At 51.5% G+C, this 21,830-nt stretch overlaps 1 protein-coding gene across 2 annotated transcripts in view; it reads left to right on the forward strand.

Annotated features, from left to right (window-relative positions):
- MCOLN1 (mucolipin TRP cation channel 1) overlaps positions 1 to 19,686 on the forward strand; it is a 35,108-nt gene extending 15,422 nt beyond the window's left edge. Inside the window, exons 8-15 of one of the 2 annotated variants that reach the window (XM_037883815.2) lie at positions 567 to 673; positions 1,357 to 1,506; positions 3,122 to 3,223; positions 4,231 to 4,353; positions 5,417 to 5,623; positions 6,923 to 7,053; positions 9,541 to 17,508; positions 17,690 to 19,686. In XM_037883815.2, coding sequence (XP_037739743.1) covers positions 567 to 673; positions 1,357 to 1,506; positions 3,122 to 3,223; positions 4,231 to 4,353; positions 5,417 to 5,623; positions 6,923 to 7,053; positions 9,541 to 9,577 — 857 coding nt within the window. In that variant the 3' untranslated portion in view covers positions 9,578 to 17,508; positions 17,690 to 19,686. Of the gene's footprint in view, positions 1 to 566; positions 674 to 1,356; positions 1,507 to 3,121; positions 3,224 to 3,783; positions 4,137 to 4,230; positions 4,354 to 5,416; positions 5,624 to 6,922; positions 7,054 to 9,540; positions 17,509 to 17,689 lie in introns of those variants that run through there. The other variant, XM_043532971.1, reaches the window with a different exon arrangement.
- Positions 19,687 to 21,830: the final 2,144 nt, after the last annotated feature.

Below are 21,830 nucleotides of genomic sequence, written 5' to 3' on the forward strand. Positions count from 1 at the left end.
TCCCTCCCCCCCGCCACTGCTAACTGGAAGGGCTAGCGCTGCTGTGAACCATTAAGGCCTGTCCATTCTAGACACCCCCTTTCACAGCAAATGTGACCTTGCCTCTGGGCTGAGCCTTCCTCAGCTAGATCTGTGCCGGGGGGATGATTTGGGCAGGTGGAGGGATCTGTTCAGCAGCGTTGGAGTGATCTCTGGGTGATGTGACTCAGGGCAGGTGTCCATGGAAGACCATGCACCGCTCCTGTGATCGGAGCAGACACGCCTACTCCTTACTTCCTCACTCCCACGTAACTAAAATCCTGGCTTCAGGATGGGCACTGGGTGTCACCCCTGCTGTCTAGCAGGTGATGGTGGTGGCTGCTCTCTGCTGGGCGTTCTAGGCCGGTGTGGCATGTGGTCTCTGGGCACTGCTGGCTCCATTCTCAGACCCTTGAGCGCTCCGTTCTTGTGGAGGAGCCTGTCTCCTTCGCTGCTTCTCCTCCACCGGGGCTCTCCTACACTGTACTCTGGGCTCCGCTTGGCCACCCTGGTGTTCCCTTGCTGAGGAGATCCACTGCCTCTTCCAGGAGACAACACCTTCCGCATGTTCTTTGACGTGGCTGTGATCCTTGTTTGTGTGCTGTCCTTCATCCTGTGTGCCCGCTCCATCATCCGGGGCTTGATGCTGCAGCATGTGAGTACTGGCCTGGCCTGCTGGGCTGACCAGCGTGAACCCTTTGAGTGCAACTGGGCAAACATCAGGCTCTGACAGCACAGCCCCTTGCACTCCTGCAGCCTCTCAGGAATGATGGGCCTCCACTTGGGTGTAAGGCTGTGCCTGCTGCAGCGATCCCCTTTGAGGCTGGGTCTCTCTGGCAGGAGGGAGGGTTCCCAGGGCATCTCCTATGAATCCCTTGAGGCACACATCTACTGAATAAGGCTGAGGGCCGTGGGCATCTCTGGGGGTGGAATGGCTGTCAGTCAGTCTGAGATGGAGCTGTCAGAGGCTGGAACCTGCTGCTCCCAGCTGAATTGCCCTGGTGGTGAGCAGAGCATCAGACCAGTGAAGTGAGAGAAAGTGATGCTCTGACCTGGTGAAAAGGGCAAATACGAATTTTATTTTGAGCTAGGTGAAAACCAGCTCTGCCCAGTGCTCCAGGAGAGAAAGAGATAGTTTTGCTTTGTCTATTTCTCCCTCTGCAAGGGTGAGGATTCTGGGAGATGGGGCCCTGATACTCCCACTGGGGCCTTCTCCGCCCAGCAGCCATGTTCCAAACCAAACATCCCCAAGGGACCTTTGGGAGTCCACGTCAGCCCCCTGCTTGGGGAGTGTTGTCCCTGCTGTGGGTCCATCACCACTCTCCATCCTGCTTGCAGGAGCTGGGCCATTTCTTTCAGAGACGCTACAACCAGGATGTCTCCCTGTCAGACCGCATGGAGTTTGTGAATGGCTGGTACATCCTGCTGGTGGTGAGTGATGTCCTGACAGTGTCTGGGACCATCATGAAGATCGGAATTGAGTCAAAGGTGAGGGGATGGCCAGGCATCCATTCCTGTGCGCTCTTCCCCCTCTCTCCCATGGGGCTGTGCTGGGGAACCCTCCCAGAGAATCTCTCTGGTAAAACATCTCCTCTGCACCCTGGGATTGCTGCCAGGGCAGGGGCACTGGCAGGGTGTGCAGAGCCACTGGAAGGCCACACCTTCGCTCCCAGCGGGTGGCGGCTGCGCTCTTGTGGCTGGGGCGCTGGGATTCCTCTTTGCGCCTCCCTGATAGGGTTAGGGGCAAGGACCCTGCTCAGTCAGGCCAGAGGAGAAGAGGAAGATGCTGGTTCTCTGGGAATGCACCATTTGCCCCCTGCCAGAGCTGTTAATAGCTGCAGCCTGAGGGGATTTTCACGGAGGAACTAGAGGAACCAGCTCCCTAGCGGCCCCAGGCCAGGGCACTCAATGGGAGTGAGTCACAAAACAGAGAGGCAGCCAATAGTCTCACTGACAAGTGACTTTGGCTGTAGGGCTGGCAGCTTGCTGGGCATGGAGATCCCAGCCTAGGTGCAGATCTGGGCACTGCCAAACCTCCTGCCTTGGGGTCATGTTCCCTCCTAACTCGGGCTGTTTGTAAGATCAGTGCAGTAATCCTGTGGCTCTGTAGGCTCCTGCAGAGCTTGAGGCACCATTTGCCTGTTCTGTTCCCAGCAGGGAGAGAGGGACAGGGAAGGACGCACTCTGAGACTGCATGGCCCAATAGCTGCATATGGGTGCCGGATTGCTGCTGTCCCCATGCTCTGGAGTGAGGGAATGATCATGGCTACTGAGCACGTCTGAGTGTTTAGTGATGTCCTGGTCTGCGCAGGTCCATACGGGGCCCTGAGTGATGATCCCCCTCCAGTGTACAGCCCCTCCCCGCCACAGACCATAATGTAAGGCCCAAGGCACTAGGTACTTGTGCCAGGTCTTTGCCTAGTTTAAAAGGGCCCGAGTGGCTTCCTCCCTTCCCTTGGGAAACCATGCCAGGTACCGAGCCAACCCTGTCCTGAGCCCAACCTGTTCTGGCCCTTGGCCCATCCCAAAGGGGACCCCTGGCCAGGTTAGGACGGACAGACTGTGCTGTTGTCCTGGAGCCAGGCTTGGGAGTGATCAGTCTCCTCCTCTCCCCACTGATTGGTCCTGTTGCTTTTCGCTGACCTGCCCTCCCCTCGCTCGCCTCCCCACTCCAGAGGCTGCAAGGCCTTTCCTGATGCAGATCTTTTCCAATCCATCATGTTCCAAATGCATAACGGGCTGCGGGCTGCCCTCGGTGTCTTGTATTGCTGCTCCTCGGGCTCTCCTGTCCACCTGCCGGTAGCTGTCAGCTGGGTTCTGCTCCCCTGGCTGTAATGGATTCATAGATTCCAAGGGCAGAAGGGACCATTGGGATCATGTGGTCTGGCACAGGCCAGAGAACTTCCCCAGAGCAGAGCTCTTAGAAAAACATCCAATCTTGAATTAAAAATTGCCAGTGATGGAGAACCCACCACAGCCCTTGGCAGAATGGTAGTGAGTGCTGGGTAGTCTGGGACACTAAGCACCTCAGCTCATGTTAATGATGGGAGGCACGTTCGCTGTGAAGGGCGGGGCCGCCTGATGTGTCTGTGTCTGTCTGCAGAACTTGGCCAGCTACGACGTGTGCAGCATCCTTCTGGGCACCTCCACACTCCTGGTCTGGGTCGGGGTCATCCGCTACCTCAGCTTCTTCCAGAAATACAATGTGAGTGATGCCTGCGTGCAGACGCACACAGCATGTAGCGAGAGAGCTCTGTCCCAGTGAGTGGCAACGCTGCTCAAGGTGCTGTATTCTGCTCGAAGCGAAGGCCTGGGCAGACTTTGCCCCCTCAATCCTGACCTGCAGCATGCCACTGCATCTCCCTACCCCTGGCTCTTCTCTCACAGCTCTGCCGATGCCCCTCAGTCCTGACTTGCAGCCATGCCCCTGTGATTGCAGATGGGGTTCACCCCTCCCAGCTCTGCCAGTGCCCCTCAGAGCTGACTTGCAACCCCCCAGCTATTCCAGCCCTGCTCTCTCAGCAAACAAAAGTGGAACAATTCAATGTAAACCTGTTGTGCTGGCTAATGCTCTTTCCACTCCACATCAGTGCTCTGAAAGGATGGGGCTTCCAATGCTCCCTTTAAGAATCATTTTGCAGCCTGATCGTTCGCCCTGATACTCAGCTCCATTGCCCTGTGATATCATGCCATTGCACTTGCTCCTCTTCCTGGGCCACCTCTTCCTGCTCCTCCCCTGGGTTGACATGTCCCTCCTATTCCTAGGAGCAGCTTCTGCCACAGGAGACACTGCGGTCTCCCCAGCTATGCACACTCAGCTGCCTGAACCTTTCCTCTGGAGGATCGCTGCTGGCCTGGGGACAGGACTCGGTCCCAGGTGCTGTTTCTGCAGGGCTCTGGCAAGACTTATGCCTCCCTGCTCCAAGACTTGATGCCTCTGCACGTTCAGCGTAGAGTAGCTGGGGCCTTGCTGGCTGCCATGCAATGCAGCAGGCCTCTGTTGCATCTGCTGCCTCCTCTCCCAGACCTTTGTGCTGCCCCCGCAATTATTATTGTTCCCATCTGATCTCTGTGTGGTGACTGATCCCATTATCCCTTGGGGATACCCAGCTCTATCACGGTATCCCCTTTGGCGTCTCCTGCTGACTCTGGGCTCCCTGATAGAGAGTTCCTGCACTATTCATGTTTCACAATCGCATCTGTCTCCCCCAGATTCTCATAGTGACCATGAGGGTCGCCCTCCCCAACATGATCCGCTTCTGCTGCTGTGTGGCTGTCATCTACTTGGGCTACTGCTTCTGCGGGTGGATCGTACTGGGCCCGTACCATGTCAAGGTATCATGGGGCACTGTGCCATGTCGGGGTTGGTTGGGGAGACCAGGTCTGCAGCTGGGAGTGTTGGGGGCACTATACCATCTGGGGGGTCAGTCTGTGTAGCTAGGAGCGTGGAGGGACTGTACCATGTTGTTAGGGTCCGGGGAGGGACTAGGTCTGGCTAGGGCCATTGGGGGCGGGGGGACAAGTTTGTGTGGCTAGTAGCATAAGGGGGCAGGTCAGTGTGTCTAGGGGCATTGAGAAGGGGACTGTACCATGTTGGGGGGGGGCCAGGTCTGTGTGGCATGGGGCACTGGAGTCCTGCCTTTGCTTGGGTGGAATTCCAAGTCCCCAGCCCAAGCCAGAGATCCCAGAGCCTTGAAGTCTCCCGCTGTGCTGGTGGTAGCTCTGCCCTGTAAAATAGCAATAACCCTCCAAGCACTGCTCAGCATTAGGGGAGAACACAGCCAGTCTTGATCCCCATCCCAGTCCCTTCAGTGCGGGAAGATCCATAAGGAACCTCCCAGTGGAAACAAAATGATGGGGACACAGCAGCCCTTCCCCCAACACGCAGCTGGCATCAGCCTCTCCTTGCACAGTGGGTAGCAGCAGCGAGGAATCACCTCTCTGTCCTATTGCACTGTTTAGTGCAGCATAGGGTCTGGAGCAGGTGAGGCTGCTACAACAGAACCTCTGGCCCATCGCTTGGCTCGGCCTGGCTTGGCTCTGCCAGAGCCTCTGCTCCTGGTCAGGCAGCGCTAAGCAGCGGATGGCAAGAGGGGCAGGAGGAAGTGAGGCAAGAAGGAAATGGGAGCCCTCAGCGGCCTGTTCCTGTTGCTACCCTGCTGGGGGATGTTGGCTAGTCCCTTCCCCTCTCTGCGCCCATTTGGGGAAGGGGGCTAATGGCCGGATGAGCTTAGGGCCCTTTGCTATGAAGAGGGAAGATCTGTGTTGCTGGTAGCTCTGCTGCCATTGAGCCTAGATGGTCACGCAGCGCTGCTCCAGCTCCCCATGTGGCTTAGCTCCAGGGTCTGCCTGGCCGTACCTGTACTCAGGGGCTTGGCTCTCTCTGTCCTATGTGCAGTTCCGCTCCCTCTCCATGGTGTCCGAATGCCTCTTCTCCCTCATCAATGGGGATGATATGTTCGTGACCTTCGCTGAGATGCAACAGAACAGCTACCTGGTGTGGCTCTTCAGCCAGCTCTACCTCTACACCTTCATCAGTCTCTTCATCTACATGGTGCTCAGCCTCTTCATTGCACTCATCACCGGCTCCTACGAGACCATCAAGGTCAGTCTGGGGAGTGCTGCCTTCCCTGGGCTGCAGGCTTGTCCAAGCCCGGGAGCCATGTCCAACCTGCATGAAATGGACCTTGTCTCAGGTTCCCTCAGCCACCTCCATCTTGGGGTGGAGCACAGCATGTTGGGACATGAAGCCCTTCCAGCAGGGAGTATTGTGAACTCCATGGGCTGCCCTCTTAGAGTGGTGCCAACGGTGGGCTTAGTTACCCAATGACAGGTGTGTGGGCTAGGACACGTCCCCTCCCCCCGGCCTAGCTGCAGCTGGCAGTGATTGCCTGGGGACGTGGTTTGGAGACAGCTTTGCTTGAGACCATAAGCCCTTGTGTGCCTGAGCCAGCCCATTCCCAGTACGACCCATGGGCTCCACCAATTCAAATCCAAAGTGGCGCCACCTATGGTCCCTCCGGCCCTAGCATGTCTGGCAGTGCTGCCATTGCCCTGTTGCTGCCAGCCCTCCAAGGGCTGTGGGGAAGGGGAGTGAGGACCCTGGAGTCTGCCCTCATGTGTATTGAGTAGGGAAGTCCTCTGGGGAGGCTTTGGCTTTCTCTTCAGTTCTGTGGAACTTTTTCTTCTAGGCCTGGACAGAGCTGTCCCTAGGGTATGGCGAATAGGGGTGACTGCCACGGGCCCCATGCTCTGGGGGGGCCCTGTGCTCCATAGGCTCCAAACCCTGCTCCCCAGTGCCTCTTACCTGCTGGTGGCCCCACTGATCACTCCTCCCCCTCCCTCCCAGAGCCACCTGTCTGCTGCCAGCAGCTGTTCCGCTGCGTCCAGGTCGGCTCTGGGAGGGAGAAGTGGGGACTGGGCATGCTCGCGGGAAGAGGTGGGGTGGGGTTTGGGGGAAGGGGTGGAGTGGGGGCAGGGCCTGGAGTGGATGGGGTGGGGCTGATTTGTCCCAGGCCCTGCACCTCCCAGCCCCAAGATGGCCCTGGGCCTGGAACTTGAGCAGTGCAGGCAGCATAGGGTAAGCTTTCCCTATGTTGCACCAGGCCCTGGCATGGCTGCCTGTGAGGTGAGAGGATTGTCTCTGGCCCATCAGATCCTTGGCCTCTGCTAAGACCATCAAGGCTCAGCTAGGCCATGGTCAAGACTCCAGCATGCCCACACAGGCCCTGACCAGCCCTCAGAGCCGTTAGTGCCCTGGATTGGCTCCCCCTCCCGTGTCTCCAAGAGCTCCCCTGCTGCTGAGAGGAGGTAGGAGGCCTCTGGAGGGGGTGGCCTCTGGAGAGGGTTATCAGGCCAGGCTTAGTGGGCAGGCAGCCTGACTCCTCTCTGTCCATTTCTGCAGCACCAGTGTGAGGGTGATGTGCCCATCACACAGCTCCACATGTATATTGCCGAGTGCAAAGACAGCCCAAGGTCTGGCAAGTTCCGCTTAGAGAGCAGCTCCTCCTGCTCGGTCTTCTGCTGCTGCGAGCGGTACGTATGCAGGGCAGGAGCCAGCAGGCTCTGGGGACATGATGGGCTGAACCACTCTGCTCTAACCCATTCCGGTAACTCTTTAGGGTCAGACCTGGGCGTGACTGTTAGGAGTTGGGGTGGGAGGGATGGCCCCCATGTACTAAGCGGAGAAGCAAACTGCACATTATACCCTGGTCAATAGAAGGGGCTTTAGAACATGCTTATAAACAGTAGTAAGTTACCAGGACCAGCTGGTGTTCGCCCAAGAATTTTGAAGGAACTCAAAAGTAAAATTCAATTCAATGTTACTAATGGTGGTATGTAATCTATCACTGAAAGAAGCCTCTATACCAGATGATTGGAAGGTAGCTAATGTAATGCCAATTTCTAAAAAAAAGTTTACTGGCCAGGATCACTTCTGGAGCTTAATTTCAGCACTGGGCAAGTTGGTAGAAACCGTGGTAAAGAACAGAATTATCTGAGACACAGAAACATGATGTGTTGAGAGAGCGCCAACATGGCATTTGTAAATAGTGAGGCATGATTATGAGGGGTCAGCAAGCATGTGAGTAAAGGCAAGCCAGTGGATAGCGTACTTGGATTTTCAGAAAGATTGACAAGGTCCCACCAATGGCTCTTAAGGGACTAAGTTGCTACGGGATAACAGGTAGGCACCCTCATAGATCAGTCACTGGTTAGATGATAGGAAGCCAAGTGTGGGAATAAATGGTCCGTTTTCAAAATGGAGAGAGTTAAACAACAGGTTCCCCCAAGGATCTGTACTGGGACCTGTGGTGGTCAACATATTCATTAACGATCTGGGAAAGACATTGAACAGTGAAGTGGCAAAGTTTGCAGATGATACGTTATTCAAGATAGATAAATCCAAAGTAATATCCTGGAAAAAATAATCCCAACTACATCTGTATAATGATGGGTTCTAAATTAGTTGTTACCACTCAAGAAAGAGAACCATGGATAGGTCTGAAAACTTCTGCTCAATGCACAGCAGCAGGCAAAAGTGCTAACAATGTTAGGAATTATTAGGAAAGGAATAGAAAATAAGACCAAAAATATCATAATCAACTATATAAATCCAAGGTGTGCCCACACCTTGAATGCTGTGTCCAGTTCTGGTTGCCTGATCTGAAAAAGGGTATAGTGGAACTGGAAAAGGTTCAGAGAAGGGCAAGAGAGATGATGAAGGCTATGGAATGGCTTGCGTGCAAGGAGAGTCTAGAAAGATTAGGGTTATTCAGTTTATAAAAGAGATGATTATGGGGAGATATTTTAAAGATTTATAAAACCATGAATGGTGTGGAAAAAGTAAATAGGGAAATATTATTTACACTTTCCCACAATACAAAAACCAGGGGTCATCCAATGAAATTAATAGGCAGCAGGTTTAGCATGAACAAGAGTGAGTATACTTTTTTTCTCACACAACACAATTAACCTTTGGAACTCATTGCCATGGGATGCTGTGATGACCAAAAGTATAACTGGATTCAAAAAAGAACTAGATGAGTTTGTGGAGGATAGATCCATCAATGACTATTAGCCAAGATGGTCAGGGATAGAACCCATGCTTGGGGCAATCCTAAACCTCTGACTGCTAGAAACCAAGAGGGGAAGACTGAGTAGATCACTCCAACTGTCCCATTCTGTACACTTCCCCCTGGGGCTCTGGTACTGGCCACTGTCCAAGACAGGATGCTGAGCTAGATGGATCAGTGGTCTGGCCCAGTATGGCTGTTCTTATGTTCTTTTGTCTCCTCACTGACCTCTCCTTTGATAGCAGGGGACTGCAGGTTGGGACTGAAGCCCACTGGCAGAAGTGGGAGCATAGGATTGAGATAGCAAGGGGCTGGGTGGGACTGAGGGAACTGGCGGGCTGGGATAGCCGGGGGCTGTAAGGACTGTGGGGCACCAGGAAGCCTGTAACCTTAACAAATGTATTAGTCCTTCGCTTTCATGAGCTCCATATCAAACTACTGGCAGGAGCATACTTACAGCCTAGAGATGGGAGGCAGCTCTTGAGTCCTTCCCCAGCTGGTCCCTAGGACTTGGGGTGGAAAGGGACATCTGGACAGATTGTTCTGTCTGGGTATAAAAGGGCCTCAAACATCAGGCTAAACAGCAGCCAGGTCAGTAACTAGCAACCTGCTCAAGAACCTCCTGGCCCAGCCCTTTCTCTGCAGCAGGCATCACTGTGTAGGGAAGTCCTCAGTGCAACGCGCTGTGCAGATCAGCTCCTGCTTGAGCTGTGCAGCTGGCAACAGGCTGGTGGGAGGGACATGATGCTTCCAGGTGTTGCAACTGTTTCTTTGTGGTGCAGGCCAGTCCTTGTGCAGCCTGAGCTCCACTGAACTGCATGGCAGCCTCACAGCCGGCTCTGCTCTGGGGCTGGATTCCCCCTGTCCTCAGAGTGCCCAGTGGTGCGTGTGCCAGAGGCCAGCATCTAGCTGGGGCTATACCACTCTGTTTCCTCTGCTCACCCTGCAGGGCTCCACTGCAGGACAACACGCTGGTGGTGAATTGACAATGCAGCTGCGGGAGAGCCTGATCTGCGTACCTGTCACCCTGCTGTACTGCTGGGGAACTGAGCCTGTACATGGAACTGCATGGAGGGCATTGGTCATGGGGACAATCCCAGCCCTGCGACCGCACCCAATGGCAGCTGCCTTCCTGGCTGGACTCCAAGGACCGGTAGCAGGAGTGGGGCTGTGTGGCCCCCAAGCAGAGACGTGGGTGAGCTCTGTCCACCAAGATGAACCCTGGATCTGCTGAGTCAGCCCTTAGCCTATAACACCGGCTCGGCTCGGTACGTGCTGGCCACATGGGCTGGAACCTTGGGCCACAGCTTTTATGTAGCACCTTTATTTACCTTCTGGCTTTTACCAGGCTGTGTGATCCGGGGGGGGCAAAGTGGGGAGGAAAAGGGCTGAGGGACCCCCTTTGTCTCTGCCACGGCAGTGCTACCCCTCAGCAGCACCCTCCCCTTTTCCTCCCAGCCTGGGGCCCAGCAGAGACTGCTGAGTTTATGTAGCGGAAGGAGTTCCCCGGATGGAGCCCTTCCTCCCTTAGGCAGGGAAAGCCCAGCGTTGCAGGGGGCTAGGAGAGTTTGGGAAAGATGCTGCTTTCCAGACCATGTTTCTGCTGTTAACACCCCCCTCTCCCAGTTGGGAACTGGTGCCATCCCCAGAGCCTGTGTCCTGGGTACTCTGTCATTCTGCATCTTGCTTTTTCCAGTCTCTTCTCTGACTGCTGCAGAGATGCCCCACTGAGGGCATCACTGAGTTGCTCTGTGCTGGGTGCTGTCTGCTGGACTCTTGATAGGTTGGCTTTAGTTTTGAAGGTGTTTTTTAAAATGTTTTCAAGCTGCCTCCCCCTCCCGCAACACGCAGTGCCAGGGAGGGGAGGGAACGGCGGGGCCCTTCCTGCTGCCTCAAGATGTTTAAAAAAGCCTTTGGAGCCTTTATTTTTTTTGTCTGCATGTGTTACCTTTAGAAACAGTCTGCTCTCCCCTGTTCCTACTAGAGGTCTCCTTGGAGGAGCAGAGAGTTGGGCGGGGTATGGCTTCTGCCTGCTGCTGAGGGAGGGCATGCTGGGGCCTTGCACAGACCTCTTCCACCTTGAGCGTCTGGCAAAGCCTTGGATTCTGCACCAATCCCTTCCTATTCAGAGGGCTGGGGCTCTTGCTCTCTGATGTCACAATTCTGCTAGACCCCAAGCCCTTCAGAGTCCTCCAGCGTAGAGGAGAGGGGAGCCCTGGTTTCTGATGGAAAAACCTGTGGGAAAGGACAGGTTCTTTCCATGCCAGCAGCGGCATAGCCCCAGGGCCCTTTGCCAGTCACCTTGCCGTTTTAATACTTTTAAAATCATGTGTTTTTAGGAATCGCTGCAGTGAAGACGCCAGCCTGTCCTGTGCGTAGTTTGCAGCCGGGCACTAGTGTGTGCGCTGAGAGTGGCTGCTGGCTAGCCTCTGTGGACCAAGGCCAGTCAGATCCTTCCCCCTAGGCCTAACTCTAACTCCAGGGAATAACTCTGAATCCTCCAGGTCCAGGGCCTGCTGGTTGTTCTAAATCCCTCTCACATTGCCAGGGTCTCTAGCATCCCCATGAGCAAGCGATGGCAGCAGAACCTGCCTCCCCTGCACACAGCCTCTCCACTCTGTTTGGCTTGTGCTGTTAGTGGTGAGCACCTGGGCCAGGCAGTGTAACTGCCCCTCCCCAGAGGGCTGGCGAACAAACAAAGGAAAGTGGACCAGGAGACCTCCCCTTCCCCACCCATTCTCTGGAGTGGACTCCTAACAGCTGCAGGTACAAAAACAGGCAGATGGAAAGGCGCGATCTGAAGGGGTGTTGTGTGATGCGCACATAGTTACGTGCTACAGTGAAAAGTGGGCCGTGTCTACACTGGGTGTATCTACACATCAGTGAAAGGCTGTGATGGAGCCTCTCCCTGCAGCCGGAGACTTTTCCTGTAGTGGAGGAAGGGCACCAGCAGCAGGACACTACCCTGCTAAAAATAGCAGTGTAGACAGGGAGGCACAGCTTGGGCAAGTAAAGCTGTGTGGGGTATGTACTCTGTACAAGTGTCTTTACCCACCCAAGCCACACCTCATGGTCAACACTGTTTATAGCCATGTGAAGGGGGCTACATGCTGCTGAGAGATGGGGGCAATGTAGACATGCCTTTAATGGTTTTAAGCAGCCTCTGTTCCTTTAAGGCCATGTAGCTAAAAGCACAGTGGGGGAAGATTGTGTCTCTGGTACCCAGCGGGAGCCCCCATAATCTATAACTGGGCACAGGGACCAGATCTCCTTAGGCTCCCCATCTCCCTTGCAGCATTGTTCAGCTTGAGCCCCAGGCACTGGCTGCCTGTTATCGGTGAAGAAAGCCTTGTGCACTAGGCACTCACTGACCCACTGTGTGGAGAATGAGCTGTGGGCTGCCCTCCACTCCCAACACCAAATGGAGCTTGTCCTATGCAGACTGGGAAGGCCCCCAGGGCTGGGCGTGCTGGAGCCCAGCTGGAGTCCCTGTGAAACGGAGGGTATGGACAAATTGGCAGCAGCTGGGGACAGACTTGGCAGCATCCTGCCTCCACCTCCTGTGAAATCACAAGTCTGTCCACTCTGAATTCACTTACAGCCTGGAACTCTGCAGGAAAGGGTCTCCAGCAGGGTCAGGGCTGCGGGCTGGCAGCAGCACGAGGAGCGTTTAAATCTTCCTCTGGCAGAGCCCCCAGCTCAGGAAGCTGGCACCTCTTTGGGCTTTGGAGAGTGTTCACTTTGCGGTGTTGGGGTCAGCGTAACCAGCTTTGGCGCTTGCCTGCAGCCCCTCTCCCTGGTCAGGGCTGTCAGTGCTGGTGATGTCAGTAGTACCTGCTCATCCGTTGAGGGAGATCCAGGTTCGGGCAGGTCCTTGGGCTGCTGAATGCCACTGATATGAATCCCCACGAAGATGAGCGTGGCTGGGAGCCAGCCCTGGTGATGCTAGTTCAGACTGCGGCTCTCAACGAATTGCGCTTCAATCAGATTGTTGCCCAAACCCTGGTCAACTCACACTGCAGCAGGCAGCTGGGTTCCTAGAGGCCCCCCTGCCTGATGGCTTCTCCCAGCAGTGCCATTGGTGCAGCATCTCAAGTGAGTTCCTCCCCCCTTGCTTAGGGTGTGGTGCTCTTCCTATTGACTGGCAGGAGGCTGAGTGGCTTGTACATGTTTTGTTTGGCTTGGAGCATTGCCACCTGTGCTCAACTCCTGTGTCCCACGACCGCAGCGGGTCTGTGAAAACCCCGCACTCTGGACCATGGGCGCTAGATCCAGGCTGCACGGTAAGAGGGTTCTCAAGTCTGGGGCTCCTTTCCCATGTGCATGCTCTGACCATTGCTGCTCTGTTGAGAGCAGAGTTAAGCTGACAGGAGCACTTTTGAACAGCTCCGCTGGCCCTTCCACTGTAGTGTCTATTTCCCCCCTGCTGAAGGGCCTGGTGCACAGCTGGCCTAGGCCCTAGTGACTGCTCCCGTGATCCGTCTCCTCTGTGGCTGGCAGAGGCCTGTACTGCTGGAACTGGCTGAAGGGGCTCTTTATGTCGCTCTGGGTGCGTTGTCTCGTGGGCTGTTGGACAGGACGGGCCAAGGGCATGTTTCATAACACAAGCAGCTGTTCCCCTCTGGAAGCTGGCACGGCGACAGCTCAGCATTATTAGTGTCCCCTCTCCCTCTTGGAAAGCGCCACTGACAACTGGCCTCCTGCAGCTTGTGCCATCCCTCTGCTGTCTGTCTGCATGGGCCACTGCTGTCAAGGGAGGAAGGGAGCCCTGTCTCTTCTAACAAGCCCCTTGCATTCAGCCCTCTCGGTAGCTCCACGTTGCTGTCTGTCCCTCTCAGTGCAATGGGCTCATGTGCCAAACCCCTTCACCCCGCTCTGTGTGGCTAGCACGTGGCCCTGCTCATAGTGCCAGCAGCTGAGCCTGGGTCTGTGTTCCAGACTGTACAGGATGCATCTGTAATAGCCCTGCTCTGGTGCCAGGACTGCTGTGCTGGGGACCAACTGTTGCCACACGTATCTGCCCTACACTCCCCAGGCCCAGGGGCTGTCACTCTGTCTGCATTGCTGCTGGGGTGAGGAGCTTATTACAAGCATCTTGGCACTGATGAGTTGGTGCTGGGGAAAAGGAGGCATCTTTCAGTGATCCAGCTACGGAAAATGATCCTGGCTGCTGCCTGCCTCTGTCTGCTCATGCAGCCCTTTCCTCTAGGGGTTGGCAGTGCTGCTGAATTGTGACTTTCGCGGAAGCCTTGCAATATTGGGTGTGACATTCCCCCCCCCCCCCCCCCCCCCCCCCCCTTTAAACTCCCTGCATCGTGTGCTGTTGGGACTCTCAGCTTTTGTTTTAAAGAAAGTTTCTAGCCTTCCTGGTTGTGGAGAAAAAGCCTAAAGGCTCAGAGACGAGCATGTTTGTGGGAAAAACCCTAAGTCAGAGCCCTCTTGATGTGGGGGGACAGACTGATGATTTTTGAAGGTGGGTGTGTGTGGTGAGGGAGGAGGCCACGCTGGGCTGGGAATGGACCTTTTCATTAGTACATCACTACAAACTCTATGAAGCTCCATCATGCACCTGTGGCTTGGAGTGTCACCTACCACTGACCTTTCACCTGCTTTCCTGGTGATGTGGGACCAGAATGCTGTCTGTGTCACGGGCACGCACGGTCTCTGAGCAGGCACGCTGGGGGCTGTAGAGCTGCCAGCAGACTATGCCCTAGAGCCAGAGAGGGCTATTTGGCTGCTATTGTAATGCTACTACTTCACCAACTGCGCCCAGTGGCTGAAGCCTTCAGCTGTGCCAAGGTTGCACTTGCCCGTGGACCTCTCTCACTTTTGTTTGTTTGGATTGGGCTGTGAAAGCTAAAGCAGCCCTTGCACTTCTGTTCGTGGCAGTGGGCAGCACTAAGGCTGTGGGGTTGGTGTAAATAGTGTGGTGGGATTGTCACTGGCAATTGATAAATAAAGGCAATCTTGGAGAAGTGGCTGTGTTCTCTGGTGGGTGTGTGCAGCTGCCTTGCTTCTTAAGGGCAAACTGCACCAACTTTGGTGTGTCTGTTTTTTAACCTATAGCACTTTTCCCTTTTCTTCCTCTTCCCCTCCCCTTACATAATGTAAAAACGTGGGTGCAGCTAGGTAAGTTCTGTGGTGCCCTGAAGCGCTGTGCAGAGGCCAATGGCAGTAACAAAGGATCTGCTGTCCAGGAGATGTTTACAGGCAGCCTGCATCACTGTCTAACTACAGTAAGCTGCCCTGTGCAACCCAGCACATGGTCACCTATGACCTGCACCCAGTGCAGGCTGTGTCTGAGGCATGAAAAAAGCATCTGTCACCAAAGCGACTTTTGTTTGTGTCCTTCAAACAATAAGAGCCTATTTTAAAAATATCAACTTCTGGATCCCACAAAGCTTGTCTGATAAGGTCCCCTGTCCCTGAGCATGTCAGCTTAGGCGTGTGGAAGCTTGGGGGTTTGTTGAGGGTGCTGGCTCTGGGGGCAGGTCATGACCCCTTTATAGAGGAAGCCATGCGGCCAAAGCAGCTCAGGACAAGACACCTCCTTGGCAACAAAGTAACATCCACAGCCTGAGGGCCTCTCACTTTCAGGGTAGTAACTAAAGAAGAGTTGCGGGTCAGTGGATAATCAGCTGAATATGAGCTCCGTGTGTGCTACTCTGGCCAAAAGGACTACTGTAATCCTGAGATGCATAAATAGGGGCCTTTTAAGTAGGAGTAGACAGGATATTTTATGTCTGGATTTGGCACTGGAATTGGGTGTCCAGTTGTGGTGTCTACAGTTTAAGAAGGATGCTGATAAATTGGAGAAGGGAGGAGAAGAACCATGAGAATGATTAAAGGATTCGAGAACATGCTACTGATAGACTCAAGGAGCTCAATCTTAACAGATGAATAAGGGGTGATTTGATTCCAGTCTAAAGTACCTACATAGGGAACAACTATTTAATAAGGAGCTCTTAAGCCTAGCAAACAAAGGTATACCATGCTAAAATGGCTGGAAATTGAAGTTAAATTCAGGCAGCATATAAAGTAATTTTTTTTTTACAGTGACAGTAATTAATCATTGGAACAACTTACCAAGGGTTGTGGCGGAGTCTCCATCACTGGCAGTTGTTAAATCAAGGTTGGATGTTTTTCTTAGAGTTGCTGTAGGAATTTTTTTGGACATGTTCTTGGCTACTGCTCAGGACCTGCTACTGCCTGGTCCAGGGGTTGCAAATTAGGAGGGGTGGGGTTTTGGGTTGAAAACACTCATGATTTGCTTATTCCTTGCTTGGGGGTACAGAGCACAGACATGAGCCCAGCGTGATACCAGAGTGGCCCATTTGATTTTTTCATTGGCTTCTTCCTTGCTTATTTGCAATGACTTGGCTGCCCATGCACCTGTCACCGGTCCAGGGATGGTTGCGAATTAGGAGGGATGTGGCTTTGGGCTGAAAACACTCACTATTTGCTTCTTCCTTGCTAATGTGCAATTGAGTTATTTGATGATTGAGGGGTGCTGTTTCATTTTGTGGGCGAGTATGTGAAAAGAGAGGAGAGACTTGGGGGTACAGAGCACAGACATGTGCCCAAGGTGATACCCAAGTGGCGAATTAGGAGGGATGGGGCTTTCTGAAAAATCAATATAGCGCTATGAAGTGCTGATTGTTATGACCACCACTCAAAATGTACATTTTTATTTATTAATGTCAATATTTTAATCCAGTCACTGGTCTGAACATTTTTTTCTTTTTTGTGAGTCATATTTTCTCAAATTTTTACTTTACTGTAACTGTATATAAAAATACCTATTTCATTTAACTGGTCTATCAATAGCAATTATTCACCCCATTCTAATTTTTTGGTGCTTAAAAGATATTTTTGATGCATAGTCACCATTACAGAACCAAACCTGTGAGATGTCCCACTTTAGGGGTATTAAGATAAGTCTGCTACGTAACATAATTCCACTCTTCCTGTTATCTTCACATGCACCTAATGAGCCCATAGTACATGGGAGAAAGTTATTACCTGACTCCTGCATTAGAATAATTGCTGTTTGTCTTCTAAACGTAGTATTAGCCTCTTGTGTTGTTTCTACCATACCGATGTCTTTCTGCTGCAAATACATTCCTGCAAACTAACAACGCTTCTATTTAGGAAAAAAACATCATAATCACCAGAGGTGAAAGTGGGCTGGTCCAGCATACCGGTGAGAACTGGCCACCGGTACCAGCCTGTACACGGCTGATGTTACAGTGCTGCTGTGGTAGTGCTTTATGCTTTAATGTCACTGCCCCCTCTACCTCCCCCTGCATCAGTGGCCCTGCCATAGGGTCTGGCAGCACTTTTGGATGCTATCAGCAGGGCCGCCGACAGTGGGGGAGCAAAAGGGGCTGCCCTGGGTTCCGGCGACTTACAAGGGCCTGGTGCTCCTAGCCGCCGCCGCAGCAGCAGCAGCTGTCAGGAAGGGCTGGTGGGGGGAATCTGGCCCCCACACCTTCTGCCAGAGACCCCACCCCTTCTGGGGGCCACGAGCCCACCCCACACACCTTGGCAAGGACACCGGTGCAGTGCAGTGTAATCTCCGGCATTTACTTTCAACCCAGATAATTACACATAAATAACAAATGATAATGGCAATTTGGTATTCAATACCTTTAATCTGAGTGGTCCGCAGTTGTGGCCATCACTTTGTCTGGTATGCTGAACAATTTTACTCTTCCAATCAGATGAGGATTTGCTAGTTAATAGTTTTGATGAAGTATCTGAAATTTTTAGAGTACATTAGCGGATTGCATAAACGAGCTTTTCTTCCCCCACCCCCGGTTTCTGGACATAGATACAAATCCACTCTAATTAATTAATTATTGCAGTGACTTGCTGCTCGTATGTGTGTATGTATATGTGTGTATGTATATTAAAGGTAGAATCATAGAATATCAGGGTTGGAAGGGACCTCAGGAGGTCATCTAGTCCAACCCCCTCCTCAAAGCAGGACCAATCCCCAATTTTTTCCCCAGATCCCTAAATGGCCCCCTTACGAATTGAACTCACAACCCTGGGTTTAGCAGGCTAATATTCAAACCACTGAGCTATCCCCCTAGCTTTTATATTATTGTCTCACTCTTACACAGTGTATCACCTGATTTGCTTTGCTGGCTAGATTGTCGGGCTCAACAGGTAGTGATCAATGGCTCCATGTCTAGTTGGCAGCCGGTATGAAGTGGAGTGCCCCAAGGGTCGGTCCTGTGGCCGGTTTTGTTCAATATCTTCATTAATGATCTGGAGGATGGCGTGGATTGCACCCTCAGCAGATGACACTAAATTGGGAGGAGAGGTAGATACGCTGGAGGGTAGGGATAGGATACAGAGGGGCCTAGACAAATTAGAGGATTGGGCCAAAAGAAATTTGATGAGGTTCAACAAGGACAAGTGCAGAGTCCTGCACTTAGGAGGGAAGAATCCCATGCACTGCAAGAGACAAGGGACCGAATGGCTCGGCAGCAGTTCTTCAGAAAAGTACCTAGGGGTTACAGTGGACAAGAAGCTGGATACGAGTCAACAGTGTGCTGCTGTTGCCAAGAAGGCCAATGGCATTTTGGGATGTATAAGTAGGGCTCTTGCCAGCAGATCGAGGGACGTGATCGTTCCCCTCTATTCGACATTGGTGAGGCCTCAGCTGGAGTACTGTGTCCAGATTTGTGCCCCACGCTACAAGAAGAATGTGAAAAAATTGGAAAGCGTCCAGCAGAGGGCAACAAAAATGGTTGGGGGACTGGAACACATGAGTTATGAGGAGAGGCTGAGGGAACCGGGATTGTTTAGTCTGCAGACGAGAAGAATGAGGGGATTTGATAGCTGCTTTCAACTACCTGAAAGGGGGTTCCAAAGAGGATGGATCTAGACTGCTCTCAGTGGTAGCAGATGACAGAACAAGGAATAATGGTCTCAGGTTGCAGAGGGGAAGGTTTAAGGTTGGATATTAGGAAAAACTTTTTCACTAGGAGGGTGGTGAAGCACTGGAATGCGTTACCTAGGGAGGTGGTGGAATCTCCTTCCTTAGAAGTTTTTAAGGTCAGGCTTGACAAAGCCCTGGCTGGGATGATTTAGTTGGGTATTGGTCCTGCTTTGAGCATGGTGTTGGATTAGATGGCCTCCCGAGGTCCCTTCCAACCCTGATATTCTATTTTATGATTCTATGAACACCGTCCCCAACATCAAAGGTTATTTCCCCATATTTAGAAGTCTTTCTTTTAGCATAATGTCTTTGTTGTTCTTGTGCTTTAGAAATGCTACTTAGAGCCAGTGCACTGTCAGCATCATGTCTCAATTTCATATTTATGCTGTACTCTTTGCAGAAATCTTCCCCAAATGTATTCATATCTGGGATCTTTGTAAACAAATGGAGAAGGGGTTGTATTTGTAAAATGAAGACACACTGAATGCCATGTGTACGTGAAAGGTGCCGGTAATAACATGCTTATTATGTATGTATTATGTGTAATTCTCTGAGACTTCTTCTGGAAACACTGGGTCATCACAAAACATTAGTCGAAAGGGTGACATTTTTGTTGTGGCATGTACTTCAGTTCACAAAGAAAATACAGTGGGCTCAAGTAATTCATCCCAATTACTCCCATTGTCATCAATTATCTTCCGCAATGCTCTGTAACGAATGCTCATTGATTTGTTTGTTTTAAAAAAAAAAAAAAAGTGCGGTCTTCACTGAAACAGATTTTCATTAAGTATTATACCTTTTTGGATTATGTATAAAGACCTCCAGCGTAACACATGCTTTTGAAGATTTTTTTTTTTTTTTTAGTGAATTGCATCTTCTGGCATAGCACACTCTACGTGCCGTTAGTACTCTAATATTCCCACTAATTCACTTACCTTTTGATGGATTTATTAGCATTTCCAGCCAAGCCATTGGTTTGTGGGTGGTACGGGCTGGTGAAGCTACGTTTTATTCCCAATCTTTCACCAATATATAGGATTTGCTACTACTTTTATGTGTAATTAGCAACAGGAATAGCCCCTCTTTTAGTATTTGTATTCAAAACAAGTAGTTGTGGGTTTCTTTGGTAGATATGAAGACACCGAAAAATAATTTTATAGCAACCCTGACTGTGTGACCAACAGCAGTTTATAAAAAAAAGTATAGTGATTGTTTGAGATCAGTGTGTGACCTGATAGTGACTTTGACTACATAGTAAAAATACCTGGAAAAAACCCAGTTGTTACCTTATTGAATTCTGGACCAAGATCTGTCAATATCCGCTGTGGGTATCCACACTGAACAGCTGTTTTGTAGATGCTTTTTGCCACCTCAGATGCGGACTTACTTCTAAGTGGAAAGGCTTCCACCCATCTTGAAAGATAATCTATGGCTGTCAGTATATACTGGTATCCATCCTTTGGTACTGGTAATGGTCCTATTAAATCCATTCCCACCAATTCCCAGATCCGAGTGCCCTACATGCAAAGGTACCAGTTACAGTCATACTTCACATGTTTCTAACTAAATGTTCTCAATAAACCCATATATCATACTCAGAGTACACAATGTAATATGGTTACAACAGCCATAGAATCAGATTGTAAAGCCCATTTTTAAATAAAGAAAAAACAACCCAAAAGAAGTACAGAAATGGGTTAGGAAAAACAATACACGAGTAAAGCTGAAGAAATATCCCCAGCCCATGCAAAGGACATTAGAGGTAATTGCTGCACTAGGCTGTGGCACTTGTATGCATTGCGCTCGTTTCCAAATCAAGGCCTCGTTGTATAGCCCAAACAACAATGAATAATGATAAACGATAATGTCTGATTCCAAAATTCACCTTTATGCTTTTCAAGGTGGTATCCAGATTTAATTTCTTTCCCTCTTTCTGGCAAGTCAGACATGGTGCAACCTATTTTGGATGGAACAATATGATGACATGAACATTTCGTTATGGAAATAGTATTGCACGGGAACAACGTTCACATTTGCACACCAAATATATTTTTATATTTCTTTTATACATTTAGAACTTGTATTTCAATTGTAAATAGCATTCTTCAGGATTTAGTTTCATTAATTTACATACCCAATTGGCAAGGTCTTTTGTCATCCCTGGCCAATAGTATTTTGATGTCAGAATATTCCTAGATGTCCATCCCGTGCACTGCCATGATACATTTCGAAGAGTTGCAGCGCTTCTTTCATAGTCTGCACGACGACAACCTTTTCTTCCTTTTGCCGAATGGAACAATGTCCCCTCTGTTGATCATAGAAGATAGAGCATGGAGGATGATCAAGGTTTCTCAGGGCCATGGGCCAGAGCAATTGCTGAGACCCTACCCACCTTGTCCACTTCCTGCACCACCCATGGCCCTACCCCTTTCAGCCTCTTCTCCAGGATCTCAGCCATATTCCACCTAGGCTCCCCGCCATTCCGCCTCCCCCACAACTCCTTTGCTCATTTCCCAACCACCAGCCTCTCCCACATAGCCCCAGGACCGGAGAAGCTCTGTCTCTGTGTCATGACCCTGGGGTTGTACCAGGGAGTGAGAGCTCCTCCAGTCCCAGGGCTGCAGCGGGGTTCAGGTGCTGCGCTTCTTTACGGGACCAGGAGTGGGGTGCTGTGGATTATCCTGCCCCACCTGGCACTTCTGCTGGAGATGGGGTCAGGCATCGGGGCTTCCCCTGCTACCCCATGGCTTCTGCCAGGGCTGGGGTGGGAGCGATGTGGGAGGCCCTCCCTTGCCCCACTCACCGGGTGGAAGCTGGGGGCCCCCCTTGACCTTGGCCCCTCAGCCTGGGCTCTGTAGTCACAGTGGCTAATCCGCCACTGAGGGAGACATCATGATGAAATCAAGTGTTGCACTTAAGCTATGATCAGCTTATTTGCAAAGCCATTCATTAATTATAAGGCATATGCATATCAAAGACATCTATATACACTATGGTTCGTAATGCCTTGAGTACAAGGGAGGAATTTCACTGTGTGGTTAGAACTAGCTGTTTTGTTTTTTTAATTATAAATGATTGCTTAGTAAACGTATAGTGATTGTTATTGGTGCTTGCAGCAGAATGGCTAACATACTTAAGAAATGAAGCAAAGTCATAGGGCTTTTTGATAAAATTATACTCATTTCTCGTGTAACTGCACAATGTGTTTGTTGCACCACCCGCGTAGATAACAGAGGAGATTTTCTGGAATATTTGAATAAAACTCGAGAGGCCGGTCCCATTGAAGG

The sequence above is a fragment of the Chelonia mydas genome, chromosome 20, assembly GCF_015237465.2.
Source record: "Chelonia mydas isolate rCheMyd1 chromosome 20, rCheMyd1.pri.v2, whole genome shotgun sequence".
Classification (NCBI taxonomy): domain Eukaryota; kingdom Metazoa; phylum Chordata; order Testudines; family Cheloniidae; genus Chelonia; species Chelonia mydas.